The 12,496-nt window shown below is 38.8% G+C and overlaps 1 protein-coding gene across 1 annotated transcript; it reads right to left on the reverse strand.

Annotated features, from left to right (window-relative positions):
• Positions 1 to 3,006: 3,006 nt before the first annotated feature.
• On the reverse strand, positions 3,007 to 8,292 carry LOC102702300 (amino acid permease 6). Its single transcript, XM_006657365.3, has 6 exons — positions 8,066 to 8,292; positions 7,760 to 7,993; positions 7,346 to 7,439; positions 5,948 to 6,162; positions 5,324 to 5,466; positions 3,007 to 4,108 (listed from the first exon to the last, which is right to left on the reverse strand). The coding sequence occupies exons 1-6, from the start codon at positions 8,175 to 8,177 to the stop codon at positions 3,452 to 3,454; spliced, it is 1,455 nt and encodes a 484-aa protein (XP_006657428.1). The 5' UTR covers positions 8,178 to 8,292; the 3' UTR covers positions 3,007 to 3,451.
• Positions 8,293 to 12,496: the final 4,204 nt, after the last annotated feature.

Genomic DNA, 12,496 nt, shown 5'->3' on the forward strand with positions numbered 1-12,496 from the left:
GCTAAGTTGCTTGCATTTACAGCGTTCGTCAAGCTCCTGGTATGCCTGCAGAAGTTGGTTTCCTTTGATATGCTGCTACACTCTTCTTCTAGTGGGAATATGCTAATGCTGTTGCAGGATACTAAGGAGCAGAATTAGTTTCATATCGTTTTATTTAGCAAAGTGCTGTTGCTTGAATTACTTCGTCAGCTCTCCTTTCGGGCAAGTCTCGTTGTTTTACTTACTTAGGCCTCTCTGAGGCACCAGTAATACATTTCTTCCATGTTATGTTACATGCACTGATGTCTTGAGGTTCAAACTCATCAAGTCTGTTTTGTGAGTATATATGAACCTCTTGCGTCATTGCAATGTCTTGTATCTTCATTTTTAATTGAGTAATGCATAATTGTTTTGTTTGAGAAAGAATGCGTCGCATACATGCTGAGTTGTTGATGTAATTGCAAGGCCCTACTTATTAAAATCAAATGTTGTGGACCAGGATTAATTTTCTTTAACCGATGGTAAAAACTATACTCAAGATCTGAAAAAATAAAATAAAATAAATACAATGTATGTAACAGCTGAAATTGCGACCTGAGTAAGGAGGTAAAACAAAGTGCAAGGTGCAAAATCAACACCAATCTTTTTTTGAAAGAAGGCCACCGGTTTACCCCGGTGAAATCAACACCAATGTAAAGCAAGACAAGGTGTTTGGTTCATCTTATGTCATCTTCATGTAATGCATTGCATCATGTAACCACACAAACATACTGGATTTCTACCAGGTTTTCACAAGAGAGTTTATAGATAACGAAAATTAACATGAAATTACTGGAGCAACCTTATACTCCGTATCTATCTAGTCATGAAGAAAACTACCATGAACCCAAAAACAAATCAGCGAATGTCTCGAAATTTTACTCCTTTTTCACCTGCTCCGCCTCATCGAGAACGTCATCAAATGCTCGAGACGCCGGGGGCGGGGGCGGAGGCGGGGGCGGCGGCGGACGGGGAATGGGCGGGCGGCTAGGGTAGGGTAGGCAAGGCAAGACATCCTTGAGAGATCCAGATGGGCCGGGCCATGCCGGATTTGGCACTAGGCTGCACCAAGTCCATTAGGCCCATGATGGCGGCCCAATACTGTAGGCCCAGTAAATAGCATGTTGGGATCCTGCAGTTCATTAAAAGCTCTGAAACAACAATGGCATCTCAAGTTCAGTAAACATGATCTTCTCCATACACACACCCACGAAAAGAAGAAGAACAACTAGATTCAATAAACATTTCTAAAATAGACGAACGGTCAAACGTAGATTTAAAATTCAACGGCATCATATAAAGAAATAGAGGGAGTAACATTTTGGCTGTGTAGAGGCCAAATTCTATCCATTATAAAAAACAATATTTTTTTCTTGGGAAAACATGTTTTTAGAAGTGTGAAGCAATCTAATCCGGTGAGGTAGCCGAATCTGGATACAGAAAGGGCCATTGCAAAGGTCAATGGATCAAAGGTGAGTTGATGGTGCCGGAGATAAGCCTCTAGCAGTCTGTGTAGCTGACATCCATGCTACTAGCAAGGTGCCAATTTTGTGCATGAAAGATGATGATCACATAAAGCCATTCAAAGCGTAGTACTCTCGATTATGTCATCCTTGGACCTCACACCGATATACTACTCCATCCAAACAAAAAAAAAGTTTCTGGGTTTTTTAGCTGGAACGTTTGACCATCCATCTTATTTAAATAATTTATTAAAAAATTTAAAAAAATAGTCACATGTAAAGTACTATTCATGTTTTATCACGTAGCAACAATAAAAATATTAATCATAAAAAATTTTCAAATAAGACGAAGAGTCAAAAATTTCATCGGAACTCAGAAATTCGTTTATTTTGGGACGGAGGTTGTACTTGCTACTCTCTCCTCTAAAATAAGTTTATTTTTTAGTTTTTAAATATATTGTTTGACTTTTCGTCTTATTTAAAAACTTTTTACAATTAATATTTTTTATAGTTATTAGATGATAAAACATAAATAGTATTTTACATGTGACTAATTTTTTAAATAAAATGGATGACCAAATGAACACGTAAAAAAAATAAAGTCTTTTTGGTATAGTATCCAATGTCGTCGTAAGGTTGGCTGCATCATTGACTTTGCACTCGTTGTTATGCTAGCTGCTACTGCTACGTATTCTGCTCTGCTTAGTGTAGGACTGCGCCGCTATGACTTACCTGAGACAAGAACACAAAGATTCAGCGGCGCATCCTGTGTGTGCATGTGCAGGTGCAAATTAAAATACTTTCTCTGCATCACTTTGTGACATCAGATTCAGACTGTCATCACCATGAACTTGAAAATGCTTGCCCCAATTCCCTTCTTGACTTGCAGTAGAGATGAATGCTATGGAAACTGGAAAGATTGGGAGAGTTTGGACTTTGGAGAGGAGTCTAAGTTAATACTAATTTGCTTGAAACTTGTCCCCTGCTGTCTGCTGATTCTGACTTATGATCAGTATTACCATACTGCAAGTCTTGATGATGGTAAAAAGAAACATTTTTCAGAGGTACAAGTCTTGAAGATATGCTCTCCCTTTCTTTCTTTTGCTTTTGCTTTTTCAGAAGTCTAACCAATTTGGCTATTTGGTTCAGTTGAGTGAAGCAGAATACAAGTTAAAAGATCATTGTGATTCTGTTCTGTACTCCTGCTTCAACATTTCAGACAGCAACCTTGGTTTTACGGATTTTAGCTTTTGACTCCTTACAGAGGCAGGATTCAACAATGACAGATGAGACTTAGAATCAAGGCACAGATAATAATAATTGGTGTGTCATTTACATGGTCAGACTTTGACACTCATGTTGTTAATTATCACCACAGCCTGATGATTGAGGTTGTTAACTACAATTTGTTGGACTTCAAGTCTTCAACACAATACTACACAACCTGAAGAATTATAGTCTTGACCTTAGATAGATTGAGACACATCTATGTCCCCATTTTTCACCTCAGGGAACTGTAAATGTATAGTCAACTGAAAGCTGTTAACTTCTTATTGCTGTTCATACTGATGACAACTAGCTACTTTAATTGTTACATTGACGTCAAATTTACCCCTTACATCCATTCAGACTGATCATCATCAGGCTAGACTTAATTACCACTTACCCCACATAGTTACATCACACCTGACACACTTGACCGAGACTCATCTCAGATTAATTAACCTGTCTAAACTCGATCTGAGGATCACACACACGGCACATGCATGGACGCAGCTAATATATATATCTGGTTAATTATGTAGCAGCAGTATCTATCATTCATGATCTTGATGATCACTGTGCCTGCATCTGCTCGATCGATCTCGCTATATATATATAAGTTTTGATTTGTTCACCGATGGATCATCAGTACATGAACATGTGTGCAAACATATGGATTCATGGATGGATTGATGAGATGTCAGTGATCATGATGAGACGCTGAATGGCTTGTAGTGGGCGACGGACTTGATGAGGCCCTGGATGGAGCCGGCGGCGGCGAGGAGGGAGACGACGAGGCAGGCGAAGCTGAGCACGTTCATCCACGTCCACGTCGGCGAGAAGCGGCGCACCTTGGCCTGAGACATGTACATCTGGACGGGGAAGTAGACGGTGAGCGGCCAGAAGGAGACGGCGCCGATGAGGCCGAGGAAGTCGTTGAAGAAGGGGAACGCCATGGCGACGACGGCGGTGAGCACGACGTAGAGCGTGCGCCAGAGCAGCCGGAACGGGCTGACGGGGAAGTCGCCGGCGCCGAGCGGCAGGCGGAGCACGCGCTCGGCGTTGAGGAAGCCGCTGTCCGGCCACCGCGAGTGCGCCCAGCCCTCGACGAACTGGTAGATGGGCTGGCAGAACACCTGGTAGGCGCCGACGAGGTGCACGACGATGCAGACGTTGCCGACGTCGACGAGCCAGAAGGGCTCGTAGAAGCCGAAGCCGGTGAGGAAGTTCCCCGGCGCGCGGTTGCCGAACGCCGCGTACCCCAGCACGCCGCACAGCATGTAGAACGTCGTCGTCGTCGACACGCCGATGAACGACGCCTTCTTCATCACCTCGTTCTCCGCCGGGCTCGACCGCAACGTGTCCTGCCATTGCCATTGTCATGCCCATGCATCCTCAGTTTTTCCATTTTACCCCCTCTAAAACACACCAAATTAACCACTCCTCGCTACTGCAAATTAGTAGCACCTCCCGTTCCATAATAACTTTATTTTTCGTTTTTTCGTATCTAACGTTTGACTATTCGTCTTATTTAAATTTTTTTGTGATTAATATTTTTATTGTTACCGGATAATAAAAATATAAATGGTACTTTATATGTGACTATTTTTTTAAATTTTTATATAATTTTTTAAATAAAACGAATGATTAAATATTAGACATGAAAAAACGAAAAGTTAAGTTATTATGGGACGGAGAGTAATAAAAATCTGTGCTTTGATTGCAAATTCAGAAAGCTAGGAGCAGTAGAGTTGCGTTGAGATTTGCACGTGACGTAAATGTGCCATCAATGCAGTGAAATGTAATGCTGCCTCGAGACTTGTCTCGTTTTTGTCCTCCATATATATCAAAACGCCCCAAAAAAAGACAGCGTTTTTAATTCGATTGAGGACAGTGACACATTTCAAGATCTGAAGCTCATCTCATAGGGTAACTAGATTTAAGTGGTCATTATCATCAGCAATGTTAATTCTTGCATGTGAACTCTGAATTTCTGGCTTCTAATTCAAGTTATGTGGCAAATTAAGAATGATTAAGACTGAATATAAGTAATTATATATCTGCTGCAAACAACTGGGTTGAATGAATAGCAGAGACCATCCATGATTCTTTTAAAGAAAGGGATATATCTGTATTTTTTTTCGTGATGCTGGAAAACACTACTAGTATGTACTACCAGGATATTGGACTGCAAAATATGTCCTTTCGTAGGGTTCGCCCATACTTGTTATCTTTTCAGAATCTGTCCTCTTTGACGGAGTCCAAAAGATCACGGGCATGCCCCAAAATTTTCATGAGTTTTTTTTTCTCTCTCCTTTTCTAATGTAAGTGCACCAATTATATTGTTAATATGCTTGGTCATTTTTATTGAGTCTATCTTTGTTTCACTGAAAAAAAAAATTACTCCTAAGGGCTCATTCGAGAAGGAGGATTTTCTGCGAGAATTAAACTGATTCCTATAAAAATTCTGTAAAATTCCTACGATGCGAAAGAGCCCCGAATATTTACACCTCAAGACAGCTTAGTAACACAAGTAATATTAGATTTTAGTGACAAATAATTAGAGTTTAATTAAGTACCTGAATTTCTATGAGGACATTGGAGTAGGAGTATGCAAAGGCAATGTCACCAAGGGACTGGAAAGTTCTCCAGATTTTCTCACTTGCAGACACGTCCACTCCAACAGTGACCCCTGTGAGTGTTGTCTTGGCGTGTGCCCCACCTGCACAAAATTTCAGATCAATCATACACATGCATTGCATCATGGCCATGCATGGCCCCCCAACCCCAACATGGATGGTACAAACAAAAACCAACATGTCAAATGTCCCTAGCAAAAGAAAAAAGCACAATATGTAATTGTGTGTACATATTTGCACGCCTCAATTTTGTTTCTGCCCTACCAAAAAAGCATATATTAAATTTATATCAGCATCATATCTTCTTCTTTGTGTTTTTTGTTCCTTTCCCTTGTGGAATTAATTACATGATGTGTACATGGAAGCAGAATAGATGAAAGGAAAATTGGAGACTTGGGTCCTCTTGTTTCTGACCCAGGACTTATGTCTCCTTTGGAACGTAGCGATTTTATAATAAGGATTATGTCTTATACCAGGAAAAATAATTATCGCGATCCTAAGAATAAGATAGCCACATAAATTCGATTTTTTATCCATATTTATGAGTTGGTGGTTTATATTTACCTGCAATTTTTGCAATGGAGAGGCCAAGTCCAATGGTCGAGTAGGCCAGTGACATGACAGCAGCGACAATGGAGAGCCACCAAATTTTGTGAAAATTCGGCAGCTGGGAGAGGAGGATCTGGATTCCTGCAAATATGATCATGTTGGTCGTGTCAGACGCCAAGCAGGCTGCATCGTGGCCGTTCTGGTGGAAGCAGTTGGACCGTTTGATCGCCCTGCATATCAACACATACAGATGTAATTAACCATGTGTTAATATTCAGAGAAATTCAGACAAGTACCTGATGAAAAAAAGGCATTCAAAGAAAAGAGTACTGAAATATATATTCAGAGAAATTCAGACTAGTACCTGATGAAGAAAGCATTCAAAGAAAAGAGTACTGAAAATGAAACTAAAGGTAGGAATCATGGTAAGTGTTTGATATTTTATTTGTTGATGAAATCAATGATTAGTAGTGATGAGTAGTGGTAGTAGTAGATGCTTATCACGAATAAGATTCTTCTCAATATGCAGGGCAAGCAACCACTCCTTTTTAGCTCGCTAGTTCTTTTTCAATGGAAAAGCTGGATACTAGAATCTGAATATTTTTCCAAGTACTTTTGAACTGTCAAATTATCTTATCTTTTCAGCTTTTTCTCTGCCACTATATACTATGCTTTAATTCGTTTGGATCTTCAAGAGGACCACGTTAATTTGACCGTCACAACAGACAATCGACATTTCAGAAAAATCAATGCTTTACAAATTTCACTTCCTTTTAAAAATTATGTTGAGTAGCCTCTTAATCATATTTTTCTGTTGGAAACACACTTAGACGTTTATAACGCACGTGCACTCAGCACTACAGAAGGAGCGATAGTTTGGGTATTTTATAGAAAAAAATCAAATGACATATTTATAAATAAAAAAATAATGTGTTAATAAAAATTTTATATAAGTATATATTTTAGTGATTTAAAAGCTAAAGCTAGAAAATAAACTTTAGTAAAAAAACCTCTAAAATCAACTTCAAATTTAAGGTTTGAAAATTCAAATTTGAGCTTATAAACATACTTAGAAAGGAACTTAAACATATATTTGGAGTTTGGGACAACCAAAAAATATCCTGCCACCTAGATAGTTACAAAGAAACAAACAAATTAACAGGCAGGCAGGGTGCAGGGAGGACATGAACACATGCATGCACGCCTAATTAATCAGCTGAAATTTCTCATCTACTGCTGCTACTCAGTAGCCAGTAGAGTACAAGCTAGCAACTCACTCTACAGTGTATTATTAGTAACGTAAACCTGAAGAGTGGGTTAGCGAAGTGTCTTAGTCCAACGTTAAGTTTACGTACAAGTCAGTCAGTCCGTAATTAATTAGTTTACTATAGTGAGTAGCAGTAATTAAATTACCCCATGCTGATGGCCGTGGTGATGGTGTAGCCAATAGTGACGCCGACCAGATTGATGTACTGCGCCAACGAGCAGAGCCGGTACTTGGCTACTCCTGCAGTACACAGTACACACACATATGTGTGCACAAAATATCTTAGCAATTAACAAGGTAGTTATTAATACGAGTAATTAGTAATTAATAGGAAATATAAATTTACTCTCTCTATCCCAAAATATATAAATATATAAATTTATCTTTCAGTTTTTACCTAATATGTTTGACTTTTCGTGTTATTTAAATTTTTTTTATAATTAATTTTTTTTCACGGGACGATAAAGTATTTGGGGTTGATGGTGGGATAATGACAGATTCACCGTCATCGATGCTTTTCTTTTATAGAAATAAGGGGGAGGAAGTAATAAATGATTTACCAAGGTTGGCTCGGACGGCTTGGCCGTAGGTGTAGTTGCGCTTGCCATGGACGGGGTCGGGAGAGCGGTAGCAGTCGGCGAGGAGGCTGGAGCAGAACCACGTGATGACGGAGAAGGCCACCAGCACGGCGGGCCCGATCACCCACCCCAGCTGCGCTATCGCCCACGCCAGCGACAGCACGCCGGACCCGATCACCGCCGTGATTATGTGCGCGCTCGCCGTCACCAGCGTCCCTGCAGTTGCAGTACGTGCGTGTTAGTTACTGTCCATGTCCATGGCGACGTGGGGGGCAAACCCTGGCCTACCTGTTCGCTTCTCGCGGCCGTCGTCGTCGAGGTCGGGCCGGTCGCCGTAGCCGGACTCGGCGAGGTTGAAGGCGGCGGCGCCGGCCTTCTCCTGCCCCTCAGCCACCCCCATTTTCTAGCTGCGCGCGCGCCGCGCGGTCTCGCTGACTCGTAGGCACGGAGCGAGAGTGTGCCCTCCGCGGAGGATGCGGCTAGCTAGCTAGCGCGCGGGCTTGAGGTGGTGGAGGTGGTGGCAATGGCGATGGGGAGGAGGGAGGAGGGGTCCTTTTGTAAGCGGAGGAGAGCGTGTGCGTGTTGTGTTTCGCGAGGAGGAGGACGACGACGACGAGGAGCGGTCGGGGATTCTCTACGCCCAAAAGCGGATCACCGTGTGGCGTTTCCTGTGTCTCTTTTCTTTCCTTTTTGTCTATTTTTTCTCCACCTCTCCTCCTCTTGTCTGGTCTCTTATGCCGCCGCTGCTATACTGGCTATAATAATACAGTATTAATGGGTTTAGATTCTTTATAGCAATATTTATGCTGAAGTATTAATGGGTTTAGATCCTTTATTGCAATGTTTACACTGATATATGTGCTCAAAAATCATGTGGGGTCCAGTGAGCATTTTCTGTAGGACTGCATAGGATAACATTTTTTGCCTCTGCTCCTACACTACCTATAGTGATATAGCAATATTTACACTGTGGTATTAATGGGTTTAGATCCTTTATGGCAATGTTTACACTAATATATGTGCTCAAAAATCATGTGGGGTCCATATGCTGGTGAGCATTTTCTGCAATAACTGCACAGGAGCCAATTCCCCTATATGGCTAGAAAAATAGCAATGGAATTGGCTACTCCCTCCATCCCATATATAATAAGTTTGTGCCGAACACGATATTAAGAAAGTTCGTGAAATTAAATTGAAAAAAGCTAGGAGAAAGTGTGTAACAAACTTTAGTTGTGGATATTTGTGATTGGTTGAAAAAATAATTACGGGTAGAAGTTATATATTTTGGAGCATAGTTGATCCGAAACCTATACCAACAATGAAATGACAGGGAGGGGAAAAAGATTAAAGGAAGGTTTTTGGGGAGGCAGTCATTTGACAGATTGAAGCTTTTTTTGTTTTCTTGAAATATACCTGTTATCTGCCGTCCATTCTTTATGGTCTACCAAAGCATCTGGACCAACCAATTATTGGATTGCTTTAATTTTGGAAAGGCCACTGCAAATTAGCCAAGTATATCGACATGTTTCTTCTTCCTCCTCTTCTTTTGTTGCTAACAGCTATATAGCACTTAATTCCCTCCTGCAGCCTAGCTCCAAGCCACCTAAGCTACTAATGTTTTCTGATATATCTTCTTGATCAGGTGTTAGCTAGCTAACTAACAAATCAGAGTTGCATATATGCATTCCAAAAAAAGATGGGCTAGAATTTCTACTGCACATGCACGTAGTCTAATAAAATCAGATCCGCTGGACCCAAAGTAAACGCATGACTCATAATCATTCGAGAGTACATTAAAATAAATCATTGACTATTAATAATAGAATGAGAGGTGAAAGAGGTAGGAGTTAGTTTAGAAGGAGGCTAGAATAACAGAAGATTAGAAGGGGTTGTGGCTGTGATCTCTGAGAGGTTCATTTAGACTTTGATGGCTGAAAAAAGAATGATATGGGCACCCCAAAACTGGCAAAAATGAATTAACACAAGTAGGCACTTAAATTATTAACGTGGAATTACATAACAACAACGACATCTGGATCGGATGTCGCCAGAAATATAGGGAGAAAATTAATTGAAGCAGTTAATGTTCGACACATATACGAGGTGATGTCTCCTCGTCAACGCTAGCTCGAACTAGTCTTCTCTTCTTAAGCAGCTGGGGTCACACACTTACACAGCCATGTGCTAGCTACATATATATGTGATCAGTTCACAGTTAGGCAATGTACTGTTCTTACAAAATCCCCCCATTTTCGCACATATATATATCCATATTCATCTAAAGCTTTTGCTAACCCAATCATCTTTTCAATTATATTCTGGCTCATGACATATTTGTAAAAAAAACTAATTTATAAATAAATTATATATGTGTTTTCTTAGCGATATAACAGTAAATGCTAGAAAATGAATTATGATAAAAAAATTTAAAATTAGCTTCGAATTTAAAGTTAAAAATTTAAATTTTGACTTATAAGTATGAAAAAAAAAAGATTCAGCGGGACAAATAGTTGACGACAAACAAATGTGTTTACATCGGTCTAACCCATCGCTCTCCAACTTTATTCGATCGATCGATGTTGCCATCGATGCACATATATATTCATCTGGATATATTAATATCAATCAAATAGATTGCAGATAGCGTGTAAGCAATATTTTTGCATATAGATATATATCCCCGAACAAAATTCAATTGAATTAATTATGTGTTGAATTAACCAGTGGCATGTGCTGTTTGCTAGCAACTCGATGATGGCACACAGAAAATGACCTTAGTGTTGGATAATAGATTGGCTATAGTGAAGTGCAGATCATGTACTCTCTTTTTTTTATGTCAAAATGTCACGAATCTTTCAGTGTTTCACGGGGGCTGGTCGTAGACAACCAGCATGCTGCCACACGTAAAATGCGACTCGTGTCTTTGTATCTTGTGCTTTACGACTCGATCGACCGACTTGAAGTCTAGCTATAGCACAGGTCAAATGTGTCACTAATTTGGTTTGAAACATTTTAAACAATTCAATAAACACTGGTGTATATAGCGGGAGAGTCGTGGTTGCACAATTTCATATACAACGCCAACCGAAGTTTTATACTCTCTGTTATTAAATGTTTGACACCGTTAACTTTTTTTTATATATATTTAACTATTTATCTTATTAAAAAAATCACTAAATGATTAATAATTCCATATTCTGATCAAATCCTTAAATTATTATATTAATTATATTATTAGTTGAAAATAAAAATATTATATATGTTATGATATATATAAGATCTCGATAATTTTTATTTTGGATTCGTCGGTCAAAGAGTATATATATCACTCTACAGTGACTAGCTACTAGTGCTAGTGAGAGTGAGACAAAGCTGCTCCTTTTTTGACTCTTGGGGCCCCAGCACGAATTTTTCAAGTGATGCAAAACAAATGGAGAAGGAATCGATATCAATCAATCACAAATATAATCCAGACGGAACGATCACTAAACAAGAACAATCAAGCCGATCAGGCATGAATGATGGCCTGAATTTAAAGAGAGATGGGAAATATATGCAGATTAAAGGTGAAGAATGAATATATCATTTCTGCCTGATTATATATTCTGATACGGCATGCAACAACTGTACCAAGCACTAGGGGTGATTGATTTGATTTTTCATGAAAAAAACCAAACGATATATTTATAAATAAAAAATAATCTGTGAATTTAACTATTATATACGTATTCTTATCGATTTAAAAGCTAAAGCTGAAAAATAAACTTTGGTAAAAAACTACCAAAATTAACTCTAAATTTAAAATTTAACTAGTAAGCGTAAGCAGAAAGCGAAAAGATAGGTTGCTATTATTGCTGGCTTATACGTTATAGTCACAGGATGTGACAAGGTTAATTTTCTTTCTACACGCGAGATATGCACACGCATATACCCACGAGTACTCTCTCTTAACCATAATTATTATACATCTGTCTCAAAACTTTAGGAAGCATTTATATATTGTTAGCAGTAATTAAATTCGAGAAAAAAACTATAACGTTTCTTAATAAAGAAGAAATAAATTGTGTAAAAAGGATTAAAAGTACAAAGAATTTTTGAATGACAAGTGATTCATAAAATAAGTTGAACTAGGAATATATTAACATCAATGCTTATATTTTCATACAAGATTTAAATCTCAGATATACTTACATTTTGAATGTAAACAAAGGAAGTAAATCCGAACCGAAATCAGTGCCCTGGTTTAACCTCTGGTTAATTAAATAAATCATATATTTTAATTGAACTTTGGTTGAATCAAGGGTGAAATATATTTATATTGTCTATACAACCACATATTATTCTAACTGCTTGGTTCGCTTAAAAGTACACATGCATACCTGGTTAGATGAAGAATCGTCCCAATCGGTTTATTCCCGTTGAGATCTGATTTTAATAATTGCTCCCGTTTTATAACGAAAACTTTTTAATTTTATCTAGATTCATATAAATCCTAATACATTCAGACCAACATTAATCAATAAATAATTAAGATAATACTAAAAATTAAGTTTTACAATAGAAACGGAGTAAACATGTCCCAAAACACATTTTAAAGGTATAGGGAACTATCAATACATTCCTGATCTCTCCCTAAAATCACACTAACTAAAATCAATTAAAGTTATACAACTACAACAACTCAGCCATCACATCATCACCTCTGTATTTCTGCAGACG

The sequence above is a fragment of the Oryza brachyantha genome, chromosome 7 (assembly GCF_000231095.2).
Source record: "Oryza brachyantha chromosome 7, ObraRS2, whole genome shotgun sequence".
NCBI lineage: Eukaryota > Viridiplantae > Streptophyta > Magnoliopsida > Poales > Poaceae > Oryza > Oryza brachyantha.

Coding starts and splice junctions, on each gene's coding strand:
- LOC102702300 (XM_006657365.3), bottom strand. CDS start 8,177: ATGGGGGTGGCTGAGGGGCAGGAGAAGGCCGGCGCCGCCGCCTTCAAC. Junction 5,467..5,947: donor CTCCATTGCAAAAATTGCAG/GTAAATATAAAC, acceptor AATTTTGTGCAG/GTGGGGCACACGCCAAGACA. Junction 4,109..5,323: donor ATGTCCTCATAGAAATTCAG/GTACTTAATTAA, acceptor TGGCAATGGCAG/GACACGTTGCGGTCGAGCCC.